The sequence below is a fragment of the Oryctolagus cuniculus genome, chromosome 5, assembly GCF_051225735.1.
Source record: "Oryctolagus cuniculus isolate XC-2025 breed Fujian yellow rabbit chromosome 5, ASM5122573v1, whole genome shotgun sequence".
NCBI classification, from domain to species: domain Eukaryota; kingdom Metazoa; phylum Chordata; class Mammalia; order Lagomorpha; family Leporidae; genus Oryctolagus; species Oryctolagus cuniculus.
The window spans coordinates 15,275,947-15,298,384 of record NC_142871.1 but is presented as its reverse complement, the minus strand read 5'-3'; the positions used below and the strand labels follow the sequence as shown (position 1 = coordinate 15,298,384).

General features: G+C 37.2%; 1 protein-coding gene across 10 annotated transcripts in view; it reads right to left on the bottom strand.

Moving 5' to 3' along the window:
- The window catches only part of SYNE1 (spectrin repeat containing nuclear envelope protein 1), a 551,459-nt gene that overhangs the window by 457,658 nt on the left and 71,363 nt on the right, over positions 1–22,438 (bottom strand). For 2 of the 10 annotated variants that reach the window (XM_089332570.1, XM_089332572.1), the window contains exon 3: positions 8,627–8,741. The exons of 7 other annotated variants lie outside the window; for them this stretch is intronic. In XM_089332570.1, coding sequence (XP_089188696.1) covers positions 8,627–8,699 — 73 coding nt within the window. In that variant the 5' untranslated portion in view covers positions 8,700–8,741. Of the gene's footprint in view, positions 1–8,626; positions 8,742–18,366; positions 18,464–22,438 lie in introns of those variants that run through there. One more of the 10 variants, XM_089332571.1, reaches the window with a different exon arrangement.

Here is a 22,438-nt window from a genome sequence, read left to right as displayed (position 1 = left end):
AAAGACAGTATGGAGATACCTCAGAAATCTGAAGATAGACCTCCCATATGATCTAGCCATCCCACTCCTGGGAATTTACCCAAACCAAAAATATCAGCATCTGAAAGAATTATCTGTACCCTCATATTCATTGCACCACCATTCACAATAGCTAAGTTGTGGAATCAACCCAGATGTCCATCAACTGTTGACTGGATAAAGAAATTATGGTATATATACACTATGGAGTATTACTCACCTGTAAAAAAAAAAATGAAATCCTGTCTTTTGCAACAAGATGGATGCAACTGGAAACCATTATACTTAGAGAAATAAGCCAGTCCCAAAAAGACAGATTATAGGTTTCCCTTTATCCGAGGTAATAGAGCACCTGAAATGTATTGGAGTGAAACAGACATTTTGAGATTTGATGATTGTTTACAGCCTTTGTCTCTTCCATTGAGGAACAGTGTTTTGTTTTTCCTTTTTCTTCATGCTATTTGTTGAACTATTCTACTTAGTGTAGGGTCAATAATATGATCATTGAGTAAACTGAAAATAGATCTTTGTAAAAAATTAAGAGTGGGAAATGTGAGAGGGAAGAGGAGGAAATGTTGGAGCATTGGAGAGAGGGAAGATAGGGAGAGAGAAGTGTCATTACGTTCCTAAATCTGTATATGTGAAGTACATGAAACTTGTATAACTTAAAAAAATTTAAAAAATTTTTAAAAAAGCCAACAAATAAAAAAATATTGCTCATTTAGGTGGTTGTTAATGAAAAATAGTCTGATTTATTTTTTTTTCTGAAAGACCAGGGAGAATATATGTCAGTCAAATGAAAAAGTCTTAAAACTTACTCCTCATGTAGGATTTCTGTCCTTAATGTGTTGTCCAATGTGAAGTAATGCTATAACTAGTACTGAAACAGTATTTTACACTGTGTTTCTGCGTGGGTGCAAACTGTTGAAATCTTTACTTAATATATACTAAATTGATCTTCTGTATATAAAGAGAATTGAAAATGAATCTTGATGTGAATGGAATGGGAGAGGGAGCAGGAGTTGGGAGGGCTGCGGGTGGGAGGGAAGTTATGGGGGGAAAAGCCATTGTAACCCATAAATTGTACTTTGGAAATTTATATTTACTAAATAAAAGTTAAATACATTAAAATACCTTACTTCTTTTATTTGAGTGGGGGCAGTTAAATAGCGATGGATCTTTAAGGACACACATGTCAACATGCCAGGCAGTGTGTTAGTCTCTAGGGACACAATAATGGGGAGGAGCTTCCATCTCACGAGGAATTTATAACCTTCTGTTCATGGGAGAAAGGAGGTAACAGATAAGTAAGCCATGAAGACTCAGACAGGCCTCAATTTCACCATTATTACACAAATTGTTAGGTAACAAAAAACTGACCTACATTGAGCACTGTTGAAAATCATTCTTATCCCACTTAATGTGAAAAGGCATACTTTTTTTCTGTAGAAATATTAATGTTTTTGATTGTAAAGTGTTAGGAGTGATACATAATTTGTGGTATGTGCACTGTATTACATTCTTAAAATGGAAACGATTCTGACTTTAAAAGCAAAGCTAGGGTCTTCCATACATAGGCCTAGGCATTCAGTACAGAAGTGCTAGAGGTGTGAACTGCAGAATGATGACTGATAGAATAAATGTAAGAAGAGAGTAAGGACAGCGGAACTTCCTGTGGCAATTCACAGCAGTGGCTTCCTTCAATACATTTTAGTTCTAAATAAAGACAATGAATTTTAATAGTTTGGACAGAACTTATTTTTTGTGTTCTAATAACTTTTCCTTCTATTGGTGAATAGAAACATCACAAAATAAAATGATCATATAGAGAAATAATGAAAATATCTGTTCTCTATATAACAAATTTACTGATGTTTTTGTGCATATTTCTCATTAGGCTCTCTCAAGGAACCTACTACATAGAAGCAGAGAGAGATTAAGAAATGTTCCTGAAATCTAGAAACTGTAAGAGAGGCTGCAGGATTACAGAATCATGACCAGAATTTAAGTAGTCGGACTCCTGCCTAATGTGATTTTGACCAGACCCAAGAATTGATTATTTAATAAATGCTTCTGTGCCTGTCCTGTGTTACAGCCATACTGTTGTAACCAGCCGAGGTTCAAGAGGACAAGCTCAGTTATCTAAAGTCCAGCAGGGAAGACAAGAATCAAAAAGAAGTGTATCATTGCTTAAGCACTGGGGATGCGAAGTTAAGGGCAGTGACCTGAAATATGTAATTAGATTTAAGGAGGCTACTGCTGGCAGATTAAAGGCAACATGAATGTGAAAAATATGAAAACCAACCTCTACCAGTTACTAGCAGAGAAGTGAAGAGGAAAGTGCCGATTCTACACCTATGATTTTTCCTAATAAATCACCTTTGAAGGCATATGTAAAAGAAAACATAAGAACAACTGATCTCCTTGAGCAAGTATTATTCCCAGTCAGAGCATTTTGTGGAAGATCTTAAAGCTGGGGCTGGATGCACTTGCCACATGAAGCTGTTTATCTCCTGATTTTGTAAGAAAGCCACTACAACTTAGAAATCCTTTCCTGTTGTGAGCTCTTGGCAGCAGCAGGAGAGGGAATATTGAAAACTGTCCTGAAATGTCATGTTCACAAAACCACTTCATTTTAACTTAAACTGTATTTCACTGCTAGAGTTCCAAGAATTCAAAATATGTTTTATCTGGTTAGGGGAAGAAAGAAGAGTAGATCACAGTGTTTGTACATTTTATATCCAATGCTTACTCAAGACTTCAAAAACAGACTTCTCACAAATAAATCAGTTTTCCTAGATAGTGCTTTCAATATTTGCTGTTCTTTTCCAATTAAATTACTGCTTTTTGTCTAAATCAGGATTACAAACACATTTTCAGTTTGGGATTTTGTATTTCAAATTACTGCCAATATTTCTAATTCTTATCTTATGACAAACATCCTTCCCCCATTGTTTTTATCAATACATAAATTTCATAAATACCAATACATATAATTTTTTTTGACAGGCAGAGTGGACAGTGAGAGAGAGAGAGAGAAAGGTCTTCCTTTTTCCATTGGTTCACCCCCCAATGGCCTCTGTGGCCGGTGTACCATGCTGACCTGAAGCCAGGAGCCAGGTGCTTCTCCTGCTCTCCTATGCAGGTGGCAGGGCCCAAGCACTTGGGCCATCCTCCACTGTACTCCTGGGCCACAGCAGAGAGCTGGACTGGAAGAGGAGCAACCGGGACAGAATCTGGCACCCCAACCGGGACTAGAACCTGGTATACCGGCTCCACAGGTGGAGGATTAGCCTATTGAGCCGCGGTGCCAGCCAATATAATTTCATTTATATTTTATTCTGCCTTTAAGATATAAAAAAGAGCTACACTTACAATATCAAGTTTCATAAATTGAGATTGATGAAAATATAAAAACAAAAGCCTAAAAGAATGAAGTTAAAAAATATGGTCAAGCTTCAAGTTTGCAAAGCACATTGCAAACTCCACTGTCAGACAAATTCAAGGTCCAGCACATGGTGTTCAATTTACTACTCAGGAGACCTGCATTCAGTTGTCAATCATGCTCAGAACACTGGAGGATATTGGAGCTTTGAGTGCTACAGGGCTGGAGTGACCTCAATGATCTTAATGGAAGAGCCATTGAATCCCAGAACAGTGGGTACTGTACCAGTGGGAGGAGCCTCCACATGGGATAGAACTGGATGGTGTCACGAATGGATTTCCCTGGTGTCAACCTAACAGGCTCAAGCTTATTTTTATAGTGATATATTATTTTAAGTACATTATAATAGTACCTATTTAGAACATTCGTGGGAGATGTAATATTGCATAAATGTATTATTCACATTATCTAATGTAAATATACCAATGAAAAAAATAAGTCCACCCCATCTACATCCCAATTTTACATGTAAGGAGACTGAGGCTACAGGGGTTAATGAACTTCCACAAGATGGTACAGATGCCAGGTAGCAGAATATGTATATCTGTCTGCTTCTAAAGCCTGAGCTTTCAATCACTTCAGTTTATGCTGTTTAATTTGCACAGAGTATTTTCATATACTTCATCTGATCTGAAGATTTGCACTATAGACACTACTCCCAACTCAGAGACAAGGTTACAGTGTTACTGAAACAGTGTCTCTCTAAGCAAGTGCCTAACTCAAACCAAATAACTTCTGACCTGTTTTCTCTGCACCACGTTAAATACTATTTGTCCAGAATACAGCCTGTGGAGAGAGCACCTCCAAGCTAACTGGTGTTTGTTCCACCACCACCGAGCTACAGCCACAAGGAGTTCTCTTCCCCAATGACATCTTGGCCTCCTGCTTTCCACTTGCCAACTTATTCCATCCTCATCTTCAGCCCACTTTATCACTTGCTCAGGTTCCTCAGAGTTTGTGCAGGAAACAGTCTTAACCAGATGTTCATGAAAGTTGGTTTCATGTACAAGTCCACGGAATACCTTTCTTCTACATGCCTGTATTTGCATCTGTTATGACATTATCATGTGTCATAGATCACAGGGAAACAAAGTCTAGAACAAATTTTGTTGGTTAGAAGATTTTAGGGATCTACTCTTAGGATAAACCAACTTAAGGATACAAGGAAAGGACTGGACAAGAAAGATGTTGAACCGAGATGCAGTCATAACTGAGTTTGAGACAGTCTTTCAGTGATGACTTAAATGGAAGCAAGGAGGTGGGACCTTTCACCCAGGTATTAATCAGTGCTGGATAGGGACCCACTCCAGGGAAGGGGTTAACTTGAAAGATGCAAATTTCCTGGGCTAAGGAAGAGTTCTGGGGAGGGGCTCAGCTATGAACCTTCATAAAGCAACATTCTGGAGAGCCAGAAAATTAAGACCTCAGAACTACAGGGCAGGATCTGATCTGTGCCAACAGCATCTACTGTAACAGCCACTGTGTTAGCTACTATTCCCTCAAAATTGACTCTGTCCAGTTCTCAGATACTAGCAGCTCCCATTCATGCGTGTCGTATTAGGCATATTGCATTCTGACGAAGTCAAGACTTGTTGTTCTCTAAGGCACTAGAGCCAAATCCTTTACCATAATGTTACTTCCTACATTTATTTCAAAATGAACAAAGTTGCCAAAGCCCATGTTTGTACTTTTCTGAGGACAGAATCAAAGTGTGGCAACATACCAGATAGTGAAAAGGGACTTGTCTGCCATGAGATGGCCAATTACATGGAGATTTCCAAATAATCCCAGACATACTAGTTTTTCTATCAGTTCGAATGGTTTCTCACTAATTTCTATTTTTCTTCAATCTAAGCAGCCATACTTGCTTGGACCTTTCTATCCTCTGAGCCTATGTACCTAATGTAATTTTTTATGTCTTTAACCAGAGAACTTGTTCTGCCCTCTTTGTCTTCTATTTCACCATCCACTGTTGACTCTTTCCCCTGTAAGTGAAACCACCCTTCCAGCCTAGGAGCCTACACAAACAAAAAACAGGAAGCTGTCAATTAGTGGCAGGTAGGTGGAGTATGAAGCCAAAATGTGCGTGTGTGTATGTGTGTGTGTGTTTTAACCAGGTACATTCTAAAGTGTTTTAGCTTTAATGTTTTGAGTTATAACTTACATTTTTCAGTTTTCCACAAACCTAGCACTCTATCTTTAACCAGCTATTTAAGGCACCTGAAGGTGAATGGGTTTAAAACAAACAGGGAGACTTAACACAGTCCATTTATGCACAGATGGGAAATGAGAAGGCAATATGGAAAAAATGTAATGAAGGGGCAATAATCAAAATAAAGACTCCCACTTTAAAAGAAAATCTATTTTAATATTTTATGGTTATTTTTTGCTATACCTATTTTATGTCTGAAAATCAGAAGATATTTTCGAATTACATCTCAATCCCCATCTGCTAGTTTAAGTTAGTATTAATTTGTTAGCAAATGATTTCATGGAAATGCAGAATGATTGAAAAGTTATTTTCTTTGTTGCAAATATATAAACAGTACCATTTGAAAAATATATATAGAACCACAAAGGCTTGGGCATTTTTGTATATTACCAAATACCAGATTCCAAATTTATTACAATCAGCTGTAATATAGCATATTATATGTAAAATGCTGAAAACCATGAGATTTTATGACAAAAGCTTGTTATTAGTATTTCCTATTTAGTCAAACCAGCATAAAACTCCCTGTTGGATCTATATTTGTTTTCTAGTACAGAAAATGACTCAGCTACCTAATTACATTCCAGAGGGTGTCACAGAAGAAAAATGGTTGTTATATTAGAAGTTAACTAGCAGTACATTGTATCTAAACACAATGGAAAAGAGGTGAAATTTTGAGACATCCTCACATTTAAAAAAAAATCTTAAATGTCAGCGATGTGGCAGTATGGGAGACTCTAGTGCTCTTCCCTCTCCAGAGTCACCAATATAAATATATTTTCCCCCATCACCAGGCTGGCCTCTGTGGACCCAGTCTTCAAGCATGCCCCCATGGATCCAATTGCTAAGGCCCAATTCAGAATATGATCCAGGTTCACTTTGATGATCCCAGCACCAGGACAGCTCCTGTGTATCCAGCAGGCAGGCTTACACACCCGACATGAGGACTGTAGAATCGAGCCCATCCAGGGATTCTACCAGCTGGACTTCCCAGAATCTCTGGACAGGCTGACAGCTGAAGGGATTTCCCTGCTAAAGCTAGTCTGTGAATACTGGCAGAGGGGACTGTATCTTCAAATGCATAGGCATCAACACAGGCCACTGAGATCACAAATAGGAAACTGCCAAGGTGACGAAATGAAGTACCAGCAACTGACTCTAACATAGTAGAGATCTATGAACTGCATGACAAATAATTCAAGATAATCTTTAAAAAAACTCAGTGAAATGCAATTGAACATAGACAACTAATAAAATCAGGGAAACAATACATTAAAAAAAGAGAAGTTCAACAAAGTGATAGAAATTATAAAAAGAACAAAACAGAATTTAGTAGATAAAGAACACAAAGAATGAAATGAAAAGAGACATTAACAGCAGATTCAATCAGGAAGAACCACGGAGCTTGAAGACAGGTTTGATATTAGACTGTCACAGAATCAAAAAGAACAAAGCCTTAATGGTATAGAATATCATTAAACTAATCAAGATATATTATTGCAGTTCCTGGAAGAAGAAAGTGAAAGGGGGCAAAAAACTTATTTTAAAAATATCAGGGGTTGGTGCTATGGTATAGCAAGTTAAGCCTCTCCCTGCAGTGCCAAAATCCCACATGAGTACTTGTTTGAGACTTGGTTTCTCCACTTCTGACCCAGTTCCCTACTAATGCATGTGGCAAAGCAGAAGATGATCCAAATACTTGGGACCCTGTGCCCCATGGGAGACCTGGAACAAGCTCTGCTCCTGGCTTCAGCTTGCCCCAGCCCAGGCCACTGTGGCCATTCGGGGAGTGAACCAGCAGATGGAAGCTCTCCCTTTTTATTTTTGCATTTCAAATAAAAAAAAAATCAGGAATCAGGTATAGCCACACTAAGGTCAGCACTGTGGGATATGAAAAGAACAAAGAGAAGATCACATTTCCAGTGACCTGATAGACATTTCTAGGAAAAAAAAAAAACACAAAACACACACACACAAACAAAAAAAACTGAAAAAACAGTGAGGATTCTGTGGGACAAGAGAGAGGATAGGGACTCCACTGCAGCCAGCTGCTGGCTCAAGCTGCCATCATAACAGGACCAGGTAGGCAGAAAACCTCATGTGCTCGCCACTTGCAGTTTTACCTGAGGGGAAATCTCAATCAGCTGCTGACTTTTGCTTCGGTCTGGGGAGCTGACTGAAGTCTGAACAATCGCCTGGCTTGAAGCAGGGAAGGCTACCTACCTCTTCTTCCCTCCCCACTCCAGCAGACTGTGGTACTCTGCAGCAAAAAGATGGGCAGTGCTCTTTCATTCTGCTTCTATCAGTATCAGAATCAGTATAAGGAGGAGATGACACTACTTAAACAGAAATGAGAGATTGCAGCAGCCAATGTCAATGGTGACATTGCCTGAGGGAGAAGCTTGTAGACACACACAGGCTTTGAGTGCAGCCTAGAGCACTAGTTGAAGGCGTGGTGCACCCACCTAAATTCACGAAGCAAGAGCACATTGCATGCTTCCTCCCACCCCAAGGGCTCCCAGTGAATAGTAGGGAAGAAGCACCATATTAAATGGCACGTACAGGCTGTCACAGCTATCATGTGTGTGTCTAGGGGATTTTATGTGAGGGACAAATCTGCAGTCCCACTGATTTTGAGATTGGTCTGGAAGGTTGGCAGGAAGCAGGGTGCCCAGTTAAGCCTGTGAGGTGCTCCCCTCTGCTCTATATCATGGGCGTCTGTACTTAAGTTGCCAAGGCAGAAAAATGACAGGCTCTCTTCGTGAGCAGAGCAGCCTTGTAGGGCTTAGAGTGGATCCTCTGCTCCCTGAAACTATGGGAGCTCTGCAGGCTAGAACCTGGCGATTCTATGGCTGCATGATGGGCATGAAGTACAGCTGGGTATCTGGGCAATCACTGAGTCTGGATTTAGAGGTTCAGATCTCCCTGAGATTACCTAGGTAATCAATTACCTGGGTAATTGCAGAGGGTTCTTGCGCACACTGAGGACTGCACAGATCCTTTATGCGGTTCTTGTGAATGCATGGGTGGGGTGTTCAGCCACTGTGGACTCAGGGCATCAATCACCTTGGCAGAGAGGAGGTGAGACAGTGATCAGTTGACATCATCATACCCTCTCCTCTGCTAACATATAAGACACATACCATACGTAATGTGGACTCTTGTATCATGCCCAAGAACAGACTGGAGCTCCCTGGCTGGAAGTATTTCCACTAACATCCAGAACCAGACAAGGATGCCAACTCTCACCATTGCTACTCAATTTAGTTCTGGAAGTTTTAGCCTGAGCCATTAGGCAAGAAAAAGAAATCAAAGGGATACAAATTGAAAGGAAGAAGTCAAATTATACCAGTTTGCAGATGATATGGTCCTATATATAGGTAAACCAAAAGACTCCACTAAGAGACTATTGGAACTCTCAAGAAAAGTTGGTAAATTTCAGGACATAAAATCAGTACACAAAAAATCAATGTTTGTATACACATTGTCATGGCTGAGAACTAACTTACAAGATCAGTCTTATTCATAATAGCCTCAAAAAACTTAAATACCTTGCAATAAATTTGACCAAGGAGGTAAAATATCTATATGATGGGCTGGCGCCATGGCTCAATAAGCTAATCCTCTGCCTTGCGGCACCAGCACACCAGGTTCTAGTCCCGGTCGGGGCGCTGGATTCTTTCCCGGTTGTCCCCCTTCCAGGACAGCTCTCTGCTGTGGCCCGGGAGTGCAGTGGAGGATGGCCCAAGTGCTTGGGACCTGCACCCGCATGGGAGAGCAAGAGAAGCACCTGGCTCCTGCCTTCAGATCAGTGTGATGCGCCGGCCGCAGTGGCCATTGGAGGGTGAACCAACGGCAAAGGAAGACCTTTCTCTCTCTTTCTCACTGTCCACTCTGCCTGTCAAAAAAAGATCTATATGACTATATGATGAAAATTACAAAACATAAATAAGACAAAAAATGTAAAAATCTTTCAATGTTTGTTGATTAGTGTTTCCAATATCAAAATTTGTATACTACCCAAAGCAATTTACACATTTAGTGAAATCCCAATAAAAATACCAATGACTTTCTTCTGAGATCTAGAAGAAATGATGCTAAAATTCATATGGAAACACAAGAGACCCTGAAGAACTGAAGCAATCTTAAACAACAAAAACAAAGCCAGAGGCATTACAATACCAGGTCTCAAGACATACTACAGGGCAATTAATTAAAATATCCCAGTACTAGCACAGAAATTGACATGTGAACAAATGGAAAAGAACACCCAGAATCAATCCACACATCTACAACCAACTAATCTTTGAAAAGGAGCTAAAACTCAGTTCCTGGGGAAAGGACAGACTCTTTAACAAATGGTGCTGGGAAGATTGGATCTCCATGTGCAGAAGTATGAAACAAGACTCTTGTCTTACACCCTATACAAAAATCAACTCAAAATGGATCAAGGATCTAAATCTATGACCTGATAACATCAAATTACTAGAGAAGAACATTGAGGAAACTCTGCAACATATTGGGATAGGTAAACATTTCTTCGAAAAGACCCCAGAAACACAGGCAATCAATGCAAAAAATAGACAAATGGGATTACATCAACCTAAGAGGCTTCTGAACTGCAAAGGAAACACTGAACAAAGTGAAGAGGCAATTGACAGAATGGGAGAAAGTATTTATAAATTATGTAGCTGATAAGGGATTAATATTACAGCATCTATAAAGAGCTCTAGAAACTCAACAAAGCAAACAATCCAATTGAAAAATAGGCAAAGGGCTGGAACAAACATTTTTCAAAGGATAAAACTGAAATGGCCAAGAGACATATGAAGAGATGCTCAAGATCACTAGCCATCAGGAAAATGCAGATAAAAACCATAATGAGGTTTCACCTCACCCCAGTTAGAATGGCTCCCAAAGAAATCAACAAACAACAAATTCTGGGAGGGATGGAAGAGAAAAAGTACTCCAATGAACAGTTGTGGAAATGCCAACTAGGACAGCCATTGTAGAATACAGTATGGAGATTCCTCATAAATTTGAAAATAGATCTACCATACAACCCAGCCATCCCACTACTGGGAATTTACCTAAATGAAATGAAATCAGCATTTTTTTTTTTTTTGACAGGCAGAGTGGACAGTGAGAGGGAGAGACAGAAAGAAAGGTCTTCCTTTGCCGTTGGTTCACCTTCCAATGGCTGCCGCGCCCGGCGCACCATGCTGATCCGAAGGCAGGAGCCAGGTGCTTCTCCTGGTCTCCCAGGGGTGCAGGGCCCAAGCACTTGGGCCATCCTCCACTGCCTTCCCTGGCCACAGCAGAGAGCTGGCCTGGAAGGGGGGCAACCGGGACAGAATCTGCTGCCCCAACCGGGACTAGAACCCGGTGTGCCGGCGCCGCTAGATGGAGGATTAGCTTATTGACCTGCAGCGCCGGCTGAAATCAGCATATTAAAGTTATCTGTACCCCATGTTTACTGCAGCTTAGTTGCCAATAGCTAGAATATGAAATCAATCTAGATGTCCAGCAGCTGATGACTGGATAAAGCAAAGGTGGTGTGTAAATACACTACAGAATACCACTCAGGTATAAAAAAAGAATGAAATCCTGTCTTTGAAACACAGTGGTTCAACCTGAAACCATTATACTTAGTCCCATAATCCAAAAAAGACAAATGTCATGTTTCCTCTGACTCATGGAATCTAATACACAAAGTTAAAAAAAAAAGCAATGTACATGAGCAAAATTCACATTTGGAGATTTGATTATTATTTATATCCCTTGTCTCTACTGTTCAGGAACAGTGTTTTTTTCTTACTATTTGTTACATTGTATATTTAATGGAGGTTTAATCTTATGATTATAAAATAAACTGAAAGTATGTCATTGTAAAAATTAAAGGAATAAGAAAGGAAGGGGAGGAAGGGTGGAAGTTTAGGAGGCAGGGAACTATCACTATGCTCATAAATCTGTATATATGAAATACCTGAAATTTGTCCACCCTATATTAATAAAATTTATTTTAAAAGAAAAATACTACATGGTGCTACATAAATGTGGAAACTGGGATTTTCTCACAGAAGCAGAAAATAAAATAGTAATTGCATAGTCGTGTGGGGAATAAAGGGATGGAGAAAGAATGGTTACTGGTACAGGATGCAGATAGATAGGAAGAATATCTTCCAATGCTTTGTAGCAGAGTAGGATAATGACGACAGACAACTAATTAAGCAGTTCAAAAGTAGCTAGAAGAGAGGATTTTGAATGCTCGATCTGGAAATGAAGAATGCCTGAAGTGATGTATATATCAACTAATCATTGTATACATGTATGGAAATATCACACTTTACCCCCATGAATATGTACAATTATTTTGTGTCAACTGAAAATAGAAATATATTTTTAAAGTATATTTACATTAAAAATAAAGGGATTATTTCCTTTATATAATGTAAAAAGAACATCAGAATTTTTCAAATCTCAAAGAAGTGAACATTCAGATACATGGATATTAGAGTTCCTGAGAGACTGCATAAAGAGATCTTCCTCAACACACATTATAATTAAATTCTCAAAGTCAAATAAAAAGAATTTTGAAAGTTAACAATAGAAAAGTGACTTGTAACATACAAGTACAATGTAACTTGTAATAAAATCCCCATGATACTATGAGATTCCTCAGTAGAAATCTTGTTAGTCTAGAATATAATGGGATGATATATTCAAAGTCCTGAAAGAAAAAACTGACAAAGAATATTATACCTGGAAAAGTTGCCTCATGAAAGCCCATATGAAGTAAAGATATTTGCAAATAAAAGCTAGGGAGTTTATCACCATGAGTCCTACCTTACAAGAAATACTGTAGAAAGTAGAGTTTAAAAACGAAACTACGCTAACTAATGACATGAAAACATATGAAAGTAAAAAGACCCCTTAATGGTAAATATGACCCTATTCAGAATACTGTCACTCTGTCATAGTGCTGTTAGTAATTTTTAACTCTAATATATTAATTGAAAAGTATTAAAGATAACCAAATATATAATAATTTGTTCATTAATATACAGAGATGTAAATTTTGACATCAATAATGTAAAATGTGGGAGAGAGAAGTTAAAGTACATGGTTTCCATATGACCAAAATTTAATTGTTAGCTTAAAATAGATTGTCATAACTAAAAATGTTTATGGAAGACTTATGGTAATCATGATGAAAAAAATCCTATTCTACGTATGAAAAAATTTAAAGAGAAAGGAACCAAAGCATATCCCCCAAAATAATTCATTGCATTACATAGGAATGTAGCAATAGAGCAAATATGGAACAAAGGAACTGCAAAACAAAAAAACAATGAGCAAAATTACTGTAATATGGCTTACCTACAATTACTTTAAATGTGGGCAGATATTTCAAAAAGTTTTAGAAAATGAGAATACAGTAAGTTTATTTTTATACAAATAATTTTTGAAATCCATGCCTGGTCTTTTCAAAATACATACTTTCCATGAACTTTTTAAAGACCATTAGTAGCCATAGATTTTAAAAATTTTAATGTATTTAATACATTAATACATACATTAATACATACATTAATAAATAAATACATTAATGTATTTAATTTTACTTTCCACAGTTCTTTGAAGTGCCCTTATAAATGGATTTTTATAAATGGATTGCATTCTCTAATTGATATTCATGGAATGACTGAACAGTTGAAAAAAAACAGATCTAACTATATTCTGCCTACTAGAGTTTAACTTTAATATTAAGAAAATACATAGGCTGAAAGCAAAAGATGAATTTAGATACTTCAGGCTTTCCAAAGGAAAGCAGCAATGATTATACCTATGTCAACAGAGTTTAACTCAAGCTATCAGAAGAGAAAAAGTTCATATAATGACTATATGATCATTTCATCAAGAAGATATAGCAATTGTAAATATATGTACACCCAATACAACAGCACCTAATTACAAAGCAAATGTTTGATACCTTATTTTCAAAAGATAGATAATCCATTGGGTCTGGCACCATGGCTCACTTGGTTAATCCTCCGCCTGCGGAACCAGCATCCCATACGGGCGCAGGGTTCTAGTCCCGGTTGCTCCTCTTTCGGTCCAGCTCTCTGCTGTGGCCCAGAAAGGCAGTGGAGGATAGCCCAAGTGACTGGGCCCCTGAACCTGCATGGGAGACCAGGAGGAAGTACCTGCCTCCTGGCTCCGTATCGGCCATTTGGGGGGTGAACCAATGGAAGGAAGACCTTTCTCTCTGTCTCTAACTCTGTCAAATAAATTAAAAAAAAAAAACTAAAAAAAGATAATCCACACATAAGATCAAAAAATAGATTTGAATACTATAGACTAAATGGATCTAACATGCATGTACAGTGTATTCCATCTAATATTACACATTCTTTTCAAATGCACATGGAATATTCTTCCATGACAGATATGATAGGCCACAAAATAAATCTAATATAGTTAAGAAAAAATATTTTTGACCCCAATGATATGAGATTAGAAATCAAAAATAAGAGATTTGGAAAATTCACAAATGTGGAAATTAAACAATACAGCCAATGAGACAAAGAATAAAAGAGAAACAAAAAATATCTTGAGACAAATTGGAGTATTATATACCAAAACTTATGAGTTGTTGCAAAACCAGCTCTAGAGGTAACTTTACACTGATAAATACCTACAAAAAGAAAAAACATTTCAACAACCTAATAATATACCTCAGGGAACTAGAAAAAGAGTAGAGTAAGGCCAAAGTTAGTTGCCAAAGGAAATAAGGATCAGAGGAGAAACACATAAAATAGTGGGAAGAAGGTTAATGCACCCAAGGGTTGATATTTGAAAAGATAAAGTTACAAAACTTTAGCTAGACTAGGTGAGAAGATTCAAATAAAATCAGAATTAAAAATGAAATTTCACAGCCAATGCACAGAAATACCAAGGATCACAAGAGACTACTATGATCTATTATACCCCAACAAGTTGGGCAGCCTAGAGTAAAAGCATAAATTCCTAGATACACACAACATACCAAGAGTAAGTCATGAAGAAATAGAAAATCTGAATGGACCAGTAAATTGTAAGGAGGTTGAGTCAGTAAATCAAACTCTCCCCAAAAGAAAAGTCCAATATCTGATGAATCCATGAGTGAATTCCATCCAACATTTAAAAAATTAAGACCAATCCTGTTCAAATTCTTAAAAAAAAATGACAAGGATAGAATACTTCCAAACATGTTTTATAAGACCAACACTATGACACCAAAACTAGGTAAAGACACTGCCAGGAAAAAGAATTACAGCCAATGTCTCTGATGAGCAGAAGATCAAACATCCTCAATGAAACACTTGCAAACCAAATGTAATAGTACCCAATGGCTGATGGAATTTACCCCTGGGATTCAAGAATGGTTCAACATGTATCAATCTGAGACACCACGTGCATTGAAGTATGAAAAGAATATGATCAATAGGTATAGAAAAAGCAGCTGACAAAAATGAATTTAATCACATTTACAATAAAAATTCTCAAAAATATGTATAAAAGAATGTATCTCAACATGCTAATAACTATGTGACAATCCCACAGCCAACAGCACACTGAAAATTGGAAAAGGAATCTTTACCTCTAATATCAACAATAGACAGCTTGTCTTGTTCTTACCATTTGTATTCAACACAACAGTCAAACCCTAGCTAGATCATTAGACAAGAAAAAGAGGATATAAAAGATACTCAGATCAGAAAGGAGGAAGTAAAATGTTCTGTTTATAGATGACATGATCTTACAATCTAGTAAACCCCAAATACTCCACCAGAACCCAGTAATAATTCGTGAAATAATTCAGGAAAGTTGAGCTAACAAATATCACATACAAAAATCAGTTGTGGGGCTGATGCTGTGGCAGATAAAGCCATCACCCACAGTGCCAGTATCTCATATGGGTGCCAGTTTGAGTCCCGGCTGCTCCACTTCCAATCCAACTTTCTGCTATGGCCTGGGAAAGCAGAAGATGACCCAAGTCCCTGGGCCCCTACACCCACATGGGAGACCTGGAAGAAACTCCTGGCTCCAAATCAGCGCAGCTCCGGCTGTTGCCGCCAACTGGAGAGTCAACCAATGGATGGAAGATATCTCTCTCTCTCTCTATCTCTCTCTCCTCTGTGTAACTCTTTCAAATAAATAAATAAATCTTTAAAACAATTAGTTGCATTTCTATACACTAATAATGAACTATCCAAATAAATGAAGGAAAATAATTGTATTTACAATGATATCATAAATATAAAATAGTCAGGAATAACTTTAACCAAGGAAATAGATTGCTATACTGAAACACAATATTGATGAAAGAAATTGAAGATACAAATAAATGGAAAAACAGGTTGATGGATTGGAAAAATGTCAAAATGCCCACACTACCCAAAATAATATATAGATTCAATATGATTCCCATGAAAATTCCAATGGCATTTTTTTCAAATAAGCAGAAAAAAAATCCTAAAATTCATATAAAATCATAAAAGGCCATAAATAGTCAAAGCACTCTTAAGCAACAACAATAAATCTGATAATGCCATAATTTCTAATTTCAAATTACAAGTTACATCAAAATAGTATGGTACCAACGTAAAATTAATGCATAGAACATCTGAATACAATTGAAAGCTTCAAAATAAACCCAAGCTTCATGTTAGTGCAAAGAGTGAACAATGAAGTTGCTCCAATAAATGGCTTTGGGAAAACTGCATGTTCAAATACTGAGAAATAAAATCAGATGCTTATCTCACACGGTACACAGAAACCAACCATGGATTAAAAGTACTAAAATCCTCAAATAGAAGATGACACAGAGGAAAGATTCTTGACACTGGTTTGGCAATAATTTTCAGGATAAAACCTCACATGTATAGGTAAAACACACAGAGGTGACAAATGGGATTGCATCAAATTGAAAAGCTCCTGGATAGCACAGGGATCAACCAATAGTAAATTCCCTTTGGAAAGGAAGAAAATGTGAACCATATAGCTGAAAAGGGGTTAATATCCAATTTATACATGAAACCCCAATGACTCAGTAGCAAGAAAAATAATCTGATTTAAAAGTAGAAAGTACTTGAATAGACATTTATGAAAAGACATAAAACCAGCCAACAGGTAAACAAAATAAAATGCTCAACATCACGAATTATCAGGGGAATGCAAATAAAGCAATGATATGTCACCTCACAAAGATGGCAATTACCAAAGTGACAAAAAAAATAACAAGTGTCGGTAAGGATATGGGCAAAAAAGGAACTCTTTTACTCTGCTGAACAGAATGTAAATTAGTGCAGCCACTGTAGAAAACAGTATGAAGTTTCCAGGTGAGGGACCGAGGGAGGAAGAGAATACTATATTCTTAGAATTTCTGTGTAAACTATATTGAACCTGTTAAAAACTAAAAAAAAAAAAAAATTTAGAATAAAAATGTTGGAAAAAATTAAAAGTACAACTATTATATGATTCAACAATCTCACTTCTGGGTATAATATATAAAGTATATAATATCAGTATATCAAAGAAATACCTGCAACCTATGTTTGTGATAGCATTATTCAAAAGAGCCAAGATATGTAATCATCGAAGTGTCATAGACAGGTGAGTAAATAAAAAAGATATAGATAGAATGATGGAAATTATTCAGATTTAATAAAGAAAACCCTGTCATTCCTGAAGACATAGATGAACCTGGAGGACATTACGGTGAAATAAGCCAGGCACAAAATTAAATCACTGCATAACTTCACTTACATGTTGAACTGAAAAAAAGCAGAGAGTAGAAAGGAGGTTGCCAAGGACTAGGGGATGAGGGTGATATTTGTCACAGTATAGTTTCAGGTAAGCAAGATGTCAAGTTCTAGAGATTTATTGTGCAGCATGACGACTATAGCCAGTAATGTAGTAAATACTTGCAATTTGTTAAGTCTTAAATGTTCTCACCACATACACATAAGAAAAGAAAACTAAGTGAAGTGATGGGATATTTTAGTAAGTGATTTTGAAAATTCACATTGCATATGTATCAAAATATTATGTTGTACACTTTAAATATACCTCCATAAGCTGTGAGAAAGTTTGAATAAAATTTTAAAAATTCCATTATATTAATCTAAAGATATGAAATAAATCAATATATTTAAAATCTAGAATTGAAAAGCAGTATTACTAGAAAGTAAGAAGAAACTGAAATCATTAACAGACTATGTCAAAATTTTGCCTGAATATCAGACTTGAGGAATATTTTTGTCCATTAACTTGAAGAAGATATTCAGGACTGTCATAAATGGCTACATTTATGCTTTAAAATCTTAAATTCTGGACACCATTTCTGAAAAATATCAAGATGTCAATCATTGAAATTTTCACTATTAATAACTAGCTTCATTTTGTTCAAAATCATAAGCACAAACGAGTATTATTCATTTCACTTGAATTAGTTTCACTTCCATTTAGTTCAGACACAATAGAAAACATTTAAGTTTGTTTTGAAGTCTGCTCCATATATATGTTTTTCTGAACCAGGGATTCTGACACAAATTATTGTAGAACACACACACACACACACAGAGAGAGAGAGAGAGAGAGAGAGAGAGAGAGAGAGAGAGAGAGAGAGAGAAATAGCAAAAAGTACCTTTTATTGCACCCGGACTCTTGTAGTTTGTTTTTATCATATCCCACCTATTGTAGTGACTTTTGAAGTTGTCCTAATTCAATGAGCATCTAAGGCACACACAGCTTTCACCAAGGGAACTTCCAGCTCTCTTAGCAGCATGCTCCTTGCGGGATCGCTGTAGCGACACCTCTATAAAGGCATACTATTATTCGTTCATTCCTCAGTCTTACCCCCTGTGCACTGACCAAATGCACTGCTTCAAGTGCCAGCACTTCTACAAGAGCATTTTCACATCGATTTATAAAGTGCTTCAGTTGCATTTTTAGTGAGAAAAAGGACACTTCTTTTACTTGATATTTAATGGTTCCAGCATTTTCCCATGTTAACTTCTTAGTGTTAATTTGATTATGGTGAACACTTCAGAGCATATTTATTTACCAAGTCATTGCATTTTATACCTTAAATACACACACAGACACCTCTATTTTTTTCAATTATATCTGAATAAAGCTAATTTTGTTGAAAAGGGTGATTCCACTGATAAAGTCTTAGAATTATATTTTAGAAGCATGTATAAAGCATTTAGAATATGGGAGAAGAAACTAAATGAATATTTTGTAGACAGATGTTACATTTAACTTCTCATTTTTGTATTTATATAAGATCAATCTTGTTTATTCCTAACTTGCTCTTTGAAATTTCTGGAGCTTTTCCCCACATATTTAATATGGTGACACACATTCTGGTTTATAATTGCCATGTTAGAAATACAGCTTATAGCAAACTGCTTTGGAAATCACTTTTTTTTCTAAAGACTCAAGGAATATCAGAGAGATTTCACAATAGGTATAGGCATAAACACCAGTTGAAGGAAAAGCCATACAAAAAATAAAGCACAAGAATGCGCAAAAAGCATCTAAAAAGGGGCCACCCCTGTGCCACAGAATGAGCTGACATTTGCAGTGCCAGCATCCCATATCAGAGTGCCAGTTCTAGTCCTAGCCACTTCCCTTCCCATCCAGCTTCCTGCCAGTGCACCTGGGAAAGCAGCAGCAATGGCCCACGTACTTGGAGCCCCGTTATCCATGTGGGAAAGTGGTGCGGTTTTCCTGGCTCCTGGGTTTGGCCCGGCCCAGCCCAGTTCTGGCTATTGTGGCCAATATGAAGAATGAACCAGCAGTTGGAAAATCTCCCTTAAGATCTCTCTTCCTCTCCCCTTCTGTGGCTCTGCCTGTCAAGTAATTTTTTTTGTAAATCCCAGCTTATGTTGCCTAAAGTAATTTAAGACTAGACCCTAAGCAAAAAAATATGTACAGTAGGTCTCTCTTGGCCTAGAATGAAATAATTCCTTGATATGGGATTTCAAGGCAAAATAGAAGTCACTGTAGCCACACTCACACCTGTTAAAATGACACTGCAATAAAATTAGTCACGGAATGTTTTCATTTTCCTACCCTCTTGAGAATAAGGAATGTCTATTGTATATAAAATCTGTTAACCCTGAAATATTGTTTGTAAAGAATGCTAACTTTTCATGATTTATAGAAAACAGAAACTGGGACTGTTCATTGAGGCATAAAGGGAATGATTAATCTCCTGAGCAGTAGGCGTTGGGCTCTGGGAGTGCAGCAGATCTGACTCGAATCCCAACGTCACCTTCACAGCGAGACCTTAAAGATGTGACCTCTCCATTGTGAGTGTGAGCCTGTTTGCCCTTCTGTATGCTAGAGACACAAATGCCAACACAAGCATCATAGAATCGCTGTAAGATGAACTGTGTTAAATGCATGATCCAAATAAGACTAGCTACAGGGCATTTAATCATAAATTATAATTACTGTTATACTTGTTTTTATTTTTATTGATTTAAACATGATAAATTCTACTTAGAATAGAATAGACTACTGCTCTCTCTTCTCTCATTATTGGAATACACATTTAACAAAGTCAGGGAAGCTGACAAGTTTAAGTGAGGGGAAATCCTAATTATTCATTGAACAGGCTCCTCAACTAGTTCCTGTAGTAAGAAGAGGGCTTCCTGTGAAATTCAGACATTCCATCCATATCTGAGCATCACTGTTGACTGATCTTGACATGTTCAGGGCATCTTAATTGATTATTGGTAATAAAATAATCTAAAACCTTAACAGCCAGGCCCAGCACCTGGTATTTACCCATGTGGGTTCAGAATCGTCTTCCAACATAGCTCATGGAGAAATTCAGTGTAAAGTATAGCCTTACTAGCTACTTCTGCATTTCCTTGCATTGTTACTGCTTTCTATGTCCCTCTGCACTGAATAGTGATGCTTGTGATATTTAAATTTTAACCTTGTTATTCTTGAAATTTTTATATTCACTCAAGACTCAAAAGAGTTCATGGTTGCTTAACTTTTTATCACTTCAAAATCTTTCCTTAGACAAGTTACTCACTGAAAGGAAAAAAAATGCAACTCTAAGGAAGGGCAGATTTCATATTTGAAAATTGAAGTAATAAGACGATTTTCAGTTATATTACAAACAGTATTTCTTATCCTTAAGAATTTTTTATTTAATTCTTATTTCCATATGGTAAACAGCTACCCTGTGGTGACGAAGGGCAAGAAGTGTGAGCTGAAAAATTAAAAGTTTTGTAGCCTTAAAGACAGGAAACATTTATCGCACCTAAACTGCATGCAAAGCATTGACTACCTATGTCAGTGATGCAGGAGGTGGGATACAGGAGCAAGAGGAAGAAGACACAGAACATAAACCTTCTGTCTTGTAAATGGAGTTCCTTTTACATCTCAGCAAGAAAGCCTCAGCTCTGTGTGTTTGTGTGTGTGTGTGTGTGTATGTGTGTGTTAAGGGTAGAGGGAGTATGTAGGGTAGAAACACCAGGTAAATACAGCTTTCTCCATTTCATCACCATACTACCCTCTCGAGTGTTGAACCTACGGAGTAGGTGTGGATCACCAGCATCTCAGTCCACGAAATAAGAGTGAAAGAATGAGGAAAGACAAGGGGCAAGGTGAAGACCCTGGCTTGTTTGAGAATAACCTGTTCTCTCTTCTCAAGCTGGAGCCAGCGACCAGCATGATCTTCCCTGTTATTTTGTGTCTGTATTTTCCTTTCATTTTCCATTTCCACTTGTACTGTCAGGGGCAATGTTATTTCTTTTCAAGAAAAAGCAAGACCAACATTTTGGAAAAAAAATACACAAAAAAATGCAACCACACAGAAGTGTGAAAGGAAGGAGTTGCAGGGAGGATACAGGAAGATTCAAGAGCACTAAAATATAGATTGAGAGGCAATTTCAGTCTATCTGCTACCCTTCAAATTAAATTAAAAGCATGGTAAAAATAGCATTTTTGGCACAAACTCTCAAATTCACTGTGCTGTAGGACAAGGCTTAGTGAACTGTCAGCAGAAAGTGGATGCCAAATGGACATCAGGCAGGAAGAGGAACCACAGATGCTCCTTCAGCAAGGTGTCTTGATAGGATTACTCCACACAGAGCTTGGCCTGACTCAAATATCCACTTCACAAACAATGGCAGCTATGAGAGTGATTATTGTCATTTATAGGCATAATCTTAGTGGCAGAAAAAATGACCAAACTTCATTTTGTAGCACTGCTAAGTACTCTTATTTTTCTATACATTAAACATTATCTTTTTATTAGCTATGCTTTAGATGTATAAAATGTTTGATATACATGTAAGTATTGAAAAAAGTTCTATATTCAGCTAGCTTAGCATATCCAGTTAATATTTGTGTGTATCCATGTGGTGTGTATTAAGACCACTTAAAATCGATTCCCAGATTTCAGTATACAATGTTTTTAACTGTAGCATAACTCTGGACCTTAGATCTCTAGATTTATGCATCCTATGCAAACTTTAATGTGTACTCTTTTGCCTATATCTACCCATTTGATTCCCCTCCTCCTGCATGTTACTACTGTTCTGCTGTCTCTATGGGTTAGAATTTTCTTAGATTTCTTATATAAGTGAGGTCATGCAGTATTCTTCCTTCTTTAACTGGCTTATTTCACTGAGTATAATTTCTCCAGTTTCAACCATGTTGTCACAAACAGCAGGATTTCTTCTTAA